The sequence below is a fragment of the Varroa jacobsoni genome, unplaced genomic scaffold, assembly GCF_002532875.2.
Source record: "Varroa jacobsoni isolate VJ856 unplaced genomic scaffold, vjacob_1.0 scaffold_379, whole genome shotgun sequence".
In the NCBI taxonomy this organism is placed as follows: domain Eukaryota; kingdom Metazoa; phylum Arthropoda; class Arachnida; order Mesostigmata; family Varroidae; genus Varroa; species Varroa jacobsoni.
Window position 1 is genome coordinate 354,809 of NW_019213281.1, and position 12,330 is coordinate 367,138.

Sequence of the window (12,330 nt, forward strand, 5' to 3'; positions counted from 1 at the left end):
ATGGAGACTAATAGTCACAACAACGACAAGTCGAAGTAAGCGGTCATTTATTAGTGTTTTAGGAATTTCTGGGCAGTCCGAATGCCACATGGGCGCTGGAGATGATGGAGAGGCTGCCACTTGGCATGAGGGTTGGTATTTGTCTGCCATCGAAATGTGAAGACTCCATTGTTACGCATTTAGTACAAAAATGTGAGTTGTGTGCGTTTTATTGTGTGCGGAAGATTAGCTGGTCATACTAGTAATCCTACATTATAAGAAACAGACCATATTTAAATATATCCAGGTGGTTCCAACAAATCTATACATACTGACTAGCATTGTCAGAGCATTAGATAGGTTGGCTAGAAGTTTTCTTGGTCACACTTGCATGCTAGATTTAAAGTAGCAAGAGAACTATATATTGCAACGCTAGTTCGATAACCTGTTGTTATATGAACTCGTTTCGCAAGGCTTTTATTCTCTCAAAAACTAGACGGCAAAAACATCCAACCGATTGTGTCGAGCTGTTCTCGTAGTACTTACGAAAATAACTGCTGTAACTTACTTACGGAATACGAAAAATGTTGCGTAAATCAGTTCACATAACCACGACAATCGTAGCCTCTCGAACACTGGCAACAATCTTTTTACGCTATTTAATTAAAGTATTTTTAACTTAATTTGCAAGATTTAGCGCCCATTAAAATTGTCTTTTTAAAATTTCCATATTTCTTACTTTGACCCCTTCTGAGCCAGTGCAATCATTAGATTACACTTAAAGCTATTTGTACTCTGGAGAGGATTTGTAGAGGAGAAAGTTGTCAAAAATTCTACCAAAGTTTTTTTTCAGTCGGAGGAAAATATGGCATCAGGGCAAAACCACTCGCATGCAGGGACGATGTGACAGCAGAGCCTTTCCACGCTGGCATTTGGATCGCTGGGTGAGCTGTCATTCATGTTTGGTCTGCAATTGTAAAATTCAAAAGGTGGCAATGGTATAGTACGCTCAGATATGTCCCTACCGGACATACCCTCTAAGGTACTTGAATGAGCCTATGAGCACACATATTTGTTAACTTGCTATTTACTCATCACAGATTCTTTTTGACTTGCGTTTCAGATTCGTATTTCTAATAGCGATAATTCTTGTCGTATGGGGAACTATAGGTGATTGTCGAAACTCTCCAAATGACCAAGGTCAAGTTTACAAAACGAAGAAGTTTAATTAGTTGTTACGGGTGTCCAAAGATCACTTTTCGAAAGCAACCAATATCACTCTATTTGAAACGTATACGGGTCCTTTTTTTTTCTATCGCTCTTAGTCGATAACGCACTGCTGCAGAAACAGGACTAAATTGTAACGTAGTTTGATTGTTGGAATCATCTAACACACAGATTAATAATTTACTGAATCATCCTTTCTGATGTGTCCTCTATATCGAATTGAGCAGATTTTTCAGTACGGCTAATGCGATGCTTTTCTGTTAGGGTCTCGTACCTCAAGCTCACAGCAAGTGAAGTTATGGAAGGAAACCGCGACGTCGATTGCATTCACGGCATCCGTGTTCTGAGTTCCCTGTGGATTCTACTGTCTCATACGTTCCTCGGGGATCCTGCACTGTATGGTATGTAAAGTAGGTCCGTTTGGTTGTTATACTGTAATTAATGTTAATCTCAAAAACGCCAATTGTAGGAACGCTGGCGCATGATGATCTTTCGAGGAAGCAAAAATTATTAACATTTAAGGTTACTTGATAATTCACGATGCGAGGGGGCGAGAGCTAGACGAAAGCAGATAAACCCCAGTAATTACCATTTACTCCAGGAGTCGTACAGTTACTTGAATACTACTCGTTCTTACAAGCCACTTGTGTAACATAAATGCCGAAGGATGCTCTAGACAATGGAATTTAACGACATTTATATACATATATTAACGATTTCCACCTACAACATGCTAACAAGTTTGGCTTTGTAGTAATTTTCGAGGTTGGGTTCCAATTGTGCCATTAGAAGTCGTATCAGACCGCGCGTGCGCGGAAGCCGCATATGCCTGTGAAACTACATAGAATAGTTTACAGACATAAGTTCAGTCTGTCAGACCAGAATGATAAAAATGAAAATAATGTATGATTAATATCGGCTAGATCGAGGGTTGCACTTCCTGGTCGTTCTGCGTAGTCCCGTATTCAGCATTGTTACGCAAGGAATACTGGCCGTGGACAGCTTTTTTGCCCTCACCGGGATCCTAGTCTACCGGAAACTCTATCAAGGCATTACAAAGGATCGTATTTTAGAAAAGGTAAAAGATGTCCTATGAAATTCTGTTGTTCTAGGCTGTACAAAAAATTCAAAAGTGTGATTGATCATCAAGCACACCCATTCGGGCATCGGTCCAACATATCTACACCATTAATTCATTTGCTTCGTACGCTTGTTACTCTCAGTGTTCGTCGCGGTATAACCAGTGATGAATTTTCGTTCTCGTACCGTTTTGTTTTATTTCCTTCGTTGAGCAGGTACCAGTAGTGCAATTCGTGTCTGTGATGATACTTCGGCGCGCGTTACGTCTTCTTGTCCCCGCGCTAGCGGTCATTTGTATGCTCTATTTCCTGCCAGTTGTGACTTCGGGACCCGGTATGGACGCTTTCTACCCGTTTTTCCGCAGGAATTGCGACCAACGGTGGTGGACACAATTATTTTTTATCAACAATTGGTGGAGCTTTGAACTCGCTTGCATGGGTAACCAATGGTGAGTTGAACAGCCACCTTTGCACAGATTGTATAATCATGAATTCGATTTTTGAAGTATAACTATATATAAGTAGACTTCTGATTTTGTCGATCATAACTAAAAACTTTTGTGCCAACATTGAGAAGCTGGGCTAGTAAGCGTAAATCGGGTGTGCTGCTCCCGTAAATGCCGAAGTGAATTCGACGAATAAACTTCTGGCCGTGAAGTTCGAGAATGCTACTTCGAGTACCGCGTTAAGACCTATGCGCCGAAGAGCTCTAAGCTTACGGATATTTGTTTTATGATCTCCATGGACAAAAAGTACTAACAGATCTGCTTCTTTACGTTTGCGTTTGTTAACTCTCACCTCTATGGGATCACTAAATTCTTTTAATTTTTAGGTATATTGCGGCAGACATGCAATTGCTTATCATCTTGATCCTACCGACAGTTCTAATGGTGTACCGACCCTACCAAGGCGTTTTTGTGCTCGGCCTTCTCATCGTTTTCTCAAATGCCTACACAGCTTTTCTTACAATTTACTACGATGCTACACCCACATACTTAATTTTGCCCCGACAAGCACTTAAGGTACTAATTTAGATTAGTTTAATTGATTATTCATGGTCGGATTTAACTTCAATGGAAGGAAGCTTCTTTCGTTAGACAATGTTCTTAACTTTTTTTTTTTGGGCGATAAATCAGTATAAATTATGCCACTCAGCATGAGGTTGGGCAAGGGCTTCGAAACGGGTAACCGGAATGATTTCTCAGACCTCATAAGTAATGATACGGTAGTTTACTGTTACGTCCAGTATTGATTTTCACGTTATAGGTGATGCAGTTTGCCCTGCGTATCAGTGATCAGGCGCTTCCGTATTTGGCCACAGTATGTATAGGCATACTGGGGGGTCATTATATAGAGCATTACAAAAACCGCGAGATTTCCCCGATGGTCACGAAGATTTGTTGGTCCTTGATCGGACTGGTGTCGTTTATTATCGTGTTTGGTAAGCGTATAATCTTTGTATTGATTTCCACCATATTGTGTACCATGCTCAAAATTAATATTATAGGGCAGAGACAAATGGGCAATTCTAACGATGTGTTATATATTATGCTTGATAAAATTTGATATTGTTTATATACAACGGATCTCACAACGATAAACACAGATCAATGAAATGTCTCACCCACACGTGACACATTATATATCTATTATTAATTATTACTTAATAAGAATACTACTACCACTACTACTACTACTACTACTAATTACTTAGCCTGAAAATATAATTTTTCTCTTAGCTAATTTATATCAGAGGAAATAAGGCTGAAATATTTTCGAATGCCCTCAACCATAAAAAAAAATAAACCTTCTCATTATAGCGCAATAGAACCTCAATGTCTACTAAACTGGACTTAATAACTCATATACGAGACGCGAAATACGAAAAAACGTTTATCAAAGAAAACGACCTCCTTACCAAAGGAAAAACAACAACGTATATTGATACGTTGTTAAGCATTACTCGCTTTTAAGGCTTCGTACTTATATCATTAAATATCAGAGAAAAATTCTTAAACAAAATCTGATAGAGCGCTATAAAAATAGTACGTTTTATCTCGTAATAGATATTATATAAATTTATCACGTTTTATTAACTACTGGGTAAACTTTTCAAATATTCTAGTAGTCAATGTGTGGCACCGAAGAGGGTCGGTGAGTCAAATCGAAGCGGTGCTATACGGATCTCTCTATAGGCCCCTATGGGGTGCATGCGTTGTATGGGTAGTTTTTTTCTGCGCTTCGGGAAAAGCTCGTAAGTAGCAATTTCCAATGACATTTTCAAGATTGATCAATCCTGTTGACTGATCATTTAATATGTTGTGCGTTTTAATTTTGGTATAACGCATAGACCCCTGGACCCCGTTAAAACAGTGCTTTCGTTGCAGAGATAATTGTTGTATAACTCGATGTTTCGTACCGAAATAAATGCAAATATTTAAGTTACTTTAACCCTTTAGTGTAATCAGCAATATCAAGGGGTTTTATTTGTAGCAAAACAGTCGGAAATTTTGCAATGAGACATCACAAAATGCACAATAGAACACCTCGCTTCACCTAGGTACCTATAAGTTTTACACGAGAACGAAGACTAAGACGTTTGCAATACTACTTGCGCTGCAGCCTTCGTCCGATGGATACTAAATCGGCCAAACGTAATGATCCTGAGTCGCTTGTCCTACTGTTTCTATCTGTGCCAGTACATCGTTATAATGTTGAAGAATTTCACAGGAAGATACATGGTCGCGTTCACCTATTACCAAAACGTAAGTTGGTTTTATACGCAGTGGCAGAACTGGTTAATTATTATAAGACTGACCATTTATTCGATACGCTTTTTAATCTTGTAATGTTAGTTGGCTACCATTTGAAATGTATCTGCCTTTTTAGTTATACGAAGTATTCTATCGTTGCTTCAATCCTGCGTGTGTTTTCCCAGAACTCCTGAATATCCAAGGCTCTAAAAGGCGTGAATAGAGGTGAAATCTAAAAGTCATGATTGTTTTGAGGAGCGTAGTATCAGCCGTAATTAGAGCCATAATTTATTTCGTTATGCCGTGATTTGCAGTTCCGTGACTTCTTTGCAGATGCGATCTTCAACTACCTTCTGGCAGTTTTCATATTTTTTATATTCGAGGCTCCAACGTACGCTCTCGACAAGTTAGCTTTCGCAAAGCAAGAAGCCAGATCAGGCCGAGCACAGATTAACGACCAAAAAGACATAAAATATGTGAATCAGGTCTTTGATACACCAAACGGAAGTGTTTTGAAAGCATCAAGTAGAGCCGCGCTAGAATCGACGCACGATATCCCCTTCGCGCTCATCTATAGGCTATGAGAATTAACTGCCAAACGGCAATCTGGAAATCGCCACATCGTTCAATATCTACTATTGTATTAAGACAAAATGCTCTGAAATCTACTGGAATCGCGGGCAGATACTCTCGAATATTCTACATATAACGTATGCGAAATTTTTTAAACAAACCTAAAATAATTAGTAAAAACGAGAAACATGTTGTGGTTTGCCACGAACCGAATACGCACAATCGTGCCAGAAGCCATATTTTTCTTATTTTACATGATAACAGTAACGCATAATGAGCACTTACGGGTGTCAAGTAGGCACATGAGTTGCACGTAATTACATAAGTTAATTTGCGTGAATGACTAGACTGAGCATGCTCCTGTATTTTTGGCAAGTTATGAAAGTAACAAATAAATACAAAGGTAAATTTAGAGAACTCTCGCAAAGCTATTTACGGAAATTTTAGTTGACTGTAAAAATATGTACTGGCTGGTCAAAAAGGTATTCATTGTTGTCCTGCTTGAGTGGCTTTCAAGTCACATACCTTAGGTTATATCAGTCTCAGCGCATTTGACATCTAGTTTTGGCAGTGTCTTCATGTAGATATGAGATAGAGCGTTTTGTGAAGATTCTCTATATTTTACAATACTATTACGACAGCTGCTGCCCAGGACGATAAAAAAAAAAACTTCGTATTGCGTTATCGGAAGAGATAATAGAAACTTCTGACGTTTACGTTCTGAAAATTTGAACGCGAAAGATGGATTAGTCGATAGCTTATACAAGAAGTTAATGAAACTATGCGTAAACAGCCCCAGTAATAAAAGCGTCCATCAGCAAACACGTTTAAACTATTTGAGGGAAGTTAGCTACGAAAAAGCGTGATGTCTGAAGGTCACATGAATTGATGCAAAATAACCTGCCTCTACGAAATTCTAGAAGAACGTAACGAAATCGAGTCGTTTCCAAGGCAATAATGCGCAAACAAAGACCGACGTCCAAGGAGGCGGTCCAAGGAGGTACCTGCTAAAGCTGCCACTGCCTGGCAAGACGATTAATCTACCAATTCTACTGTCAACAAATAATATGATTACAGTAAGATATTGGAAATATCGGCCGGAATCAGCAGGTAGAATAGTTGTCGTGTTTCACCATAACAGCGTCGGACCATGTACATTGTCGGCGGTTAGGCAAACATTGAGAAAATTCGGACGAAAAATTTGAACGCCGACGTTTTGCCGCCGATAGATCCTAATGTTGTTATTTTATTTCAATGGAGAGATACAAGAATGAAACACGGAAGTCCTACAGTGATTAACTGGCTTAAGGTCTTATAGGAAAATTGCGGAAAATCAATTAAAAAAGCGCATACTCAGTTTGGTGACATTATTTCTAATATAAAAACATATTTGGGCTTAAAGAGAGTTAATATTTCCTGATGATATTTCAATATGATGAGCTGTTGTTGCTTCCTTAATTCGTCGTTTCGGGCGAAACCGGCTTTAGAGTGTTTGCACACTTCAGCCAGATTAGCTCAGTGAATATTCAGTTGGTTTTGTTTACATGCCTATTTTATAATAGTGAAGCTTTTAGCAATATTGCGCATAACAGAACATTGTATTGAGTTTGGTTAACAAGTACAACTACCTCGGTGTTAGGCGAGCAAGCAGCGACTTCATAGATGACAGCTGTGAAGTGCGACTCTGCCTTCCTGTTCACCTCTGAAACGCTCTGACGTGTTAGAAATCTAAAACATTTTACGGTTAACCTACGTGTATTTGTATGTAACGTCTAAAATAAAGACAACAAACATATCCTTCGGATTCGTCATCGCTTTTCTCGCCTAGTGCATGGTAATAAAATAAAGGATTGATATAAATATTGCAGCCTTTTTATTTCATCCGTTAAACACTTCGTACAGAGACAAATCTACCGCCTATAAATGCAGAAAGCTATTTCCAATTCGGGAGTTCTTTCAGTAGGCGCAGCCAGCATCTGAACGGAAGTTAGATCCATCTCCTTCCTTAGTCTTTAAGCGATAAGCTAAAGCTAAGCTTTAATTGTCCAAGAGAATTACTCTATCCCCGTAAATATAGAAGGCATAGGGTTACCTGCAATAATAACCCAATGTTAAAATAGCAACGTTTTATAAATTGGAAGAATTACCACTAGTTTGAATTATGCATCGGTATGGAACAATCGCAGTACCAAATGCTTAGCGGCTGCTTTTCGTAGTCAACGATGGTACCGTTTCTAAAATTCAAGACAGGTATTTAGTCAGAGAGAAACTTCACGTATATGTATGGTTCGCTGAAGTTCCACAGATTCGTTTGTAGCCATTCAAGATACAGGTTAGGATAAAAAAAAAAGATGGCCATAAAATCGGATTCTAGATCTACGTGGACATTCTGCCAGGCACGTGTTTATTATGTAGTGGAATAACGAGAAACTAAAATGTATATGCTTTTGTATTTAACGTAATAGAGTACCTTTCTACTTAGGATCCGTCGACTGCAGTGGGACACCACATACATCATAATAATTTAGAATTTTTCTAAATAAGAATATCATGAAAGAAAAGGGCACTCACTTAAAATATATAAATTGTTATCTTTTACCGGTTCCAATCGGAGCGAACGTCACGAACAATTACGTTTAGTCGCTAAATAAGTACTATAAATTTTATTTATGACCTTTAAGTATTGATATGATGCTTCCGAGAATGCTCAATTGACCTAACGATGGGTTTTTGTCCAGTATATTGATATATATTTGACGTACGTTACGGTCCTTTTTCAACCGGGACGCCATCTACATAATTGCCTTGAGTGACTCATTGTGACTCAAGTGGCCTTTGGACAAGCAAGCAAAAGCTATGAATTACGGGGAACTCTACGAATCTGATGAAAAAAGTTCGTCTAGACAACGATTTTTAAAATAATCAATTACGCTCATTTTTACTGTCTGTGGTAGTTTTCTGAAGTCCCTGTACTTCTAGTTATCTAGTTACTTAATACAATTTACGAACTATAAATTACGAATGCTACGTCCATATGAGGCGGGTTCAACTTATGTGGAGCGAATAAGAACTTGCCAGGCCGCATCAAACTTCTGCTGTTTTACATTGAGCAGGTTCTACTCTGTACTGTACTGTACTTGCTATTTGAATATATTCATCAATCGCCAATTAAATACTTGCGTCAATCCGCGAGCCCTACTCGACGAGGCGGAATTCTGGACAAAAGCCGTTGTGTTTTCTGACAACACATAATATCCGAGAGTTTCTTAGGAAAGGTTATATATGTATGGCACTAGTTCGCTCTCCACTTCGACGGTCTCTTCAGTCAGCTTTTCTCCCGTTCCTCGTCGGGCTTGACACATACGCATATATGACAACACACTTCTTAAAAGCCTTAATCGATCCTGTGACAACATGCTAATGTGTTTAACTTTGCCATAACGTCAACTTTAGGTATTACGGTGTCCAAAGGTCCAAAGTTACCACTCATGGAATAAAGGTAAAATGTGTTTTTTACAACAGCAGTGTAATTTGAAGCATGAATGAGAGCCTCAGTGCTCGTTTTCACTGCTATTGTTCTTCGAAGTTCGCCTTGCCGAGGGCTATCCTTCGTAGGAACACACTAAATAAGCTGGTATACATAGTTCTCGAATCGGTCCTTGTCGTGTAATAAAGTTGTCATTTTTAACTTCGAGTAAACGGTAGGTTTAAAGATATTAGGGATGAAATATTTTAAATGACAGGAATAGAGAACGGACTGCGTGTCTCTACTAGCCGGGCTCGTACCATTGGTTCTGACGAGCGTACCCGGCCGCCCGGTCGGAAGCTCGGATACATTGCTACTCTTGGGATAAATAAATTACAAGAAAAATGCATATTTAATGAAGGGGATATTTAATAAATAAGCAACTCATGTGAGCCTTTTACTTCGCTGTAGATCTGAATTGATCACGAGTAGATGCTGGCAAAATAAGTGAAGCTAACGCTCGCATACATAAGGCAATATTGAAGCTATATAAGCAAATATTGAAACAAGTTAATCATCAAGTGGGCTATGTAGACTTTCATGCGGTTTTTTCACGGTTCAAAATGGACGGTGTTCCTTAGAACCAACAGATGCTGACAAAAAAACGCAACACGCTGATAATTTACTAAAACAAATTACTATACCTGGAACAGAAAATGAATACATTAGTAATAATCATAATTAGGAATGCCGTGAATTCTACTTTGGATATTTGTTTGTAGGTTTCGAGGATCATTGTTTAGGTCAGAAATGTTGTACAAAGGAAAAAAAATTATTTCATGGCATACTGACGGACTCGAGTAGTAATGACAAATATGAGGGTCTACGCCACGTTTAAAGTAGCCCGAAAAAGAACCCTAATTTAGTTGGCAGAACGATCGTCACTCACTGCCAGCACTAGCACGATCACAAAACACCAGTTACGCTTGTAAATGAGAGATTTGACTCGTTGAAATAGTCGAAGCTTTAATTAATTAATATCAGCTTAAGATTAAGGTAAACAAATTGAAGCGGATCCGTGCGAGTCGATCCTATCTACGTTCAGGAAAACCTGCATTCATTTTCCAAAAATCCTTAAATTCACGGCTATTTAGTAGGCGATTTAGAAGCTCGGTCACAGAAACGTAGTTTTAATTTAATTAAAGAAAGCCTTCATGACGAACAGCGTAATTGGTAGCAATATAATGCCCAAAACAATAGACATTACCAATAAAATATACGTAAGATGTGTGTGATGTACGCAGTATAATTCTTTTTGAATATAATGAAAATATATATATATTTATATATATATATATATATATATATATAAATGAAAAGTAAAACTAAAGAAAGTGTCATAATTCGTTGAAAGATGGCGAGTCGTCCTTGTTAGGACACTCTGTAATATTCGTTTATGGATATTTTCTAGTTCGGTGCGCTATCAACGTCGAGACACAACATTGACGCTAGTTAGCAATCTGTTGAGCATCGTTCATATTTCAGGTGCCTAGAGGAGACAACCCCCCCCAGAAAACGAATGCACCTATCTGTTTCAACGGCGATATGTTTTGTTCGGTCAGCATTTGTGTCAGAATTGTTTTCCAATAGATCAGAACCATCTAGTTTAAGACACCCTAGTAGATTAGAAGTTAAAAAGGTAGCATTTGATATGTACACAATGCAGAGTACGAGCGCATCCAAATAACTTACCTGACGCGTGAGTGTGCGCAAATAGCTGATGCTTCTATTCTTTCCGTAGAACCGCCACGGACTTAACCACCTGGTTGCGTGATATATATTTGTCACGTAAATCATTACCGTGGAATTGAATGGCGATTTTAAGAAGAGGCGGACTGGCTGGCGCGTTTAACCTATGCGAAACACAATGTGAGAGGCGGAGATTCGAAGTCAAAAAAGAACACCTATTCATCATAAAATTAAGAATAGTAAGACGTATGACGTATGGGTATTGGTGGAACAAGAAGATGTGAGTTAGATATATACTTCGGCGAAAAATTATGAGATTGGGGTTGCCAGGTGTAAGGGTACTTTAGCTGTCAAAAAAGTAATTTTTAAAACGCTTAGCTAAAAGAAAGATCAGAGATGTACAAGCAGCCTTTGCAGTGCGTAACTTACAGGCGCGTATACGCTAATAGCTGGAGAAAGGGATGAACGTCTGTTTCTATCCGGTCGAAAATAAACAACACTTATCAGGAGTGCGACAGTATATTCAACCGTACCCCTCTCACCCTAAACTACCCAAATACACATAGAACTCTGTAAAAAGGATTACTAGACGTACCTTCATACAAAGTTCATGGCAAGACCAAATATCTGTAGATCTTGTAAGCTTCGGGCCTCTCCTTGAAGAGTGACATACGGTCACTTGTTTTGCTACTGGACCTGTGAATGCTCTGGCTGCCTTTACCATAACAGTCACCCGAGTCGTCTTGTCACAACGAGTCCATCCTGTTTAGAGACCATTCTGAGACCATGGTTAGTGAAACAAAAGCTAGTAATTGTGATATACTGTCCAATGATCTGAATAAAAATATATATGCTCCCTAAATAAGAAAGCAACAGGGCTTGCCGCAAATAACCGCCTACGCCATTATAATTTCAGGCTAAGTTAGATAGAACGGACAGATAACATTTTTGTGCCACCCGTGGAACGAAATAGTGTGAATGGCACATTGAAGAAACATCACAATTCACACTTCGACGGATGACAAAAAGATTGATAAGTCTGCATGGATAGTGGCCACGAACTGACTTCTATTTTATGGGATAATAAAATTCGTACAATTTCGTTTATAGTATAAATGTGTAATAGGCAAACTCGGATACATAAGGATCTTTTTGTTAGTCACCATAGTCAAATGAGTCATCAACTATTGTGTTTGGTTTTTCTCACATATGTAGGCCATGTCCAGGTTCACTCCGCTAAGAATTAACCGTAATGCAACGTTGCTTGGTAGACGAACAGATGTCAGCTGCTAATACCTGTTACTGCTTGAGTGGATCCATATGAAAGAAACATAAAATATATGCTCCATATTTTGCGTATGGTACGGCTGGTAAGCGCTGTTTCAGCAGGCTGTGCCTAGCATCAAATAAAATATGTCTACGCCTGCTTTCGGATCCAAATTACCTCAGGCGTTTTTTAGCTCAATCGGAGAACATGTTGTTACTGCATTATTAGCGGGACTAT

The 12,330-nt window shown here is 38.8% G+C and overlaps 1 protein-coding gene and 1 long non-coding RNA gene across 21 annotated transcripts in view; one reads left to right on the forward strand and one right to left on the reverse strand.

Annotated features, from left to right (window-relative positions):
- Positions 1-7,473, forward strand: part of LOC111259893 (nose resistant to fluoxetine protein 6) — a 27,614-nt gene extending 20,141 nt beyond the window's left edge. For 4 of the 11 annotated variants that reach the window (XM_086968060.1, XM_022832258.2, XM_022832249.2 and 1 more), the window contains 11 exons: positions 63-192; positions 833-923; positions 1,103-1,179; positions 1,434-1,607; positions 2,130-2,284; positions 2,502-2,734; positions 3,118-3,307; positions 3,552-3,726; positions 4,411-4,539; positions 4,908-5,050; positions 5,353-7,473. In XM_086968060.1, the coding sequence (XP_086824186.1) occupies positions 63-192; positions 833-923; positions 1,103-1,179; positions 1,434-1,607; positions 2,130-2,284; positions 2,502-2,734; positions 3,118-3,307; positions 3,552-3,726; positions 4,411-4,539; positions 4,908-5,050; positions 5,353-5,622 (1,767 nt within the window). In that variant the 3' untranslated portion in view covers positions 5,623-7,473. Of the gene's footprint in view, positions 1-62; positions 193-821; positions 924-1,102; positions 1,180-1,433; positions 1,608-2,129; positions 2,285-2,501; positions 2,735-3,117; positions 3,308-3,551; positions 3,727-4,410; positions 4,540-4,907; positions 5,051-5,352 lie in introns of all 11 variants that reach the window. The other 7 variants (XM_022832250.2, XM_022832251.2, XM_086968059.1 and 4 more) reach the window with 7 other exon arrangements.
- On the reverse strand, positions 7,468-12,304 carry LOC111259894 (uncharacterized). Of its 10 annotated transcripts, none has more exons than XR_002679902.1 (4): positions 12,271-12,304; positions 11,422-11,588; positions 10,830-10,990; positions 7,468-7,703 (listed from the first exon to the last, which is right to left on the reverse strand). It is a non-coding gene; the product is annotated as an uncharacterized LOC111259894 (long non-coding RNA). The 10 variants fall into 10 exon arrangements; XR_002679900.2 differs by lacking the exon at positions 12,271-12,304 and adding an exon at positions 12,123-12,246 and having other exon boundaries at positions 11,422-11,604; XR_015310785.1 differs by lacking the exon at positions 12,271-12,304 and adding an exon at positions 12,123-12,245.
- Between the last annotated feature and the right edge of the window lie 26 nt (positions 12,305-12,330).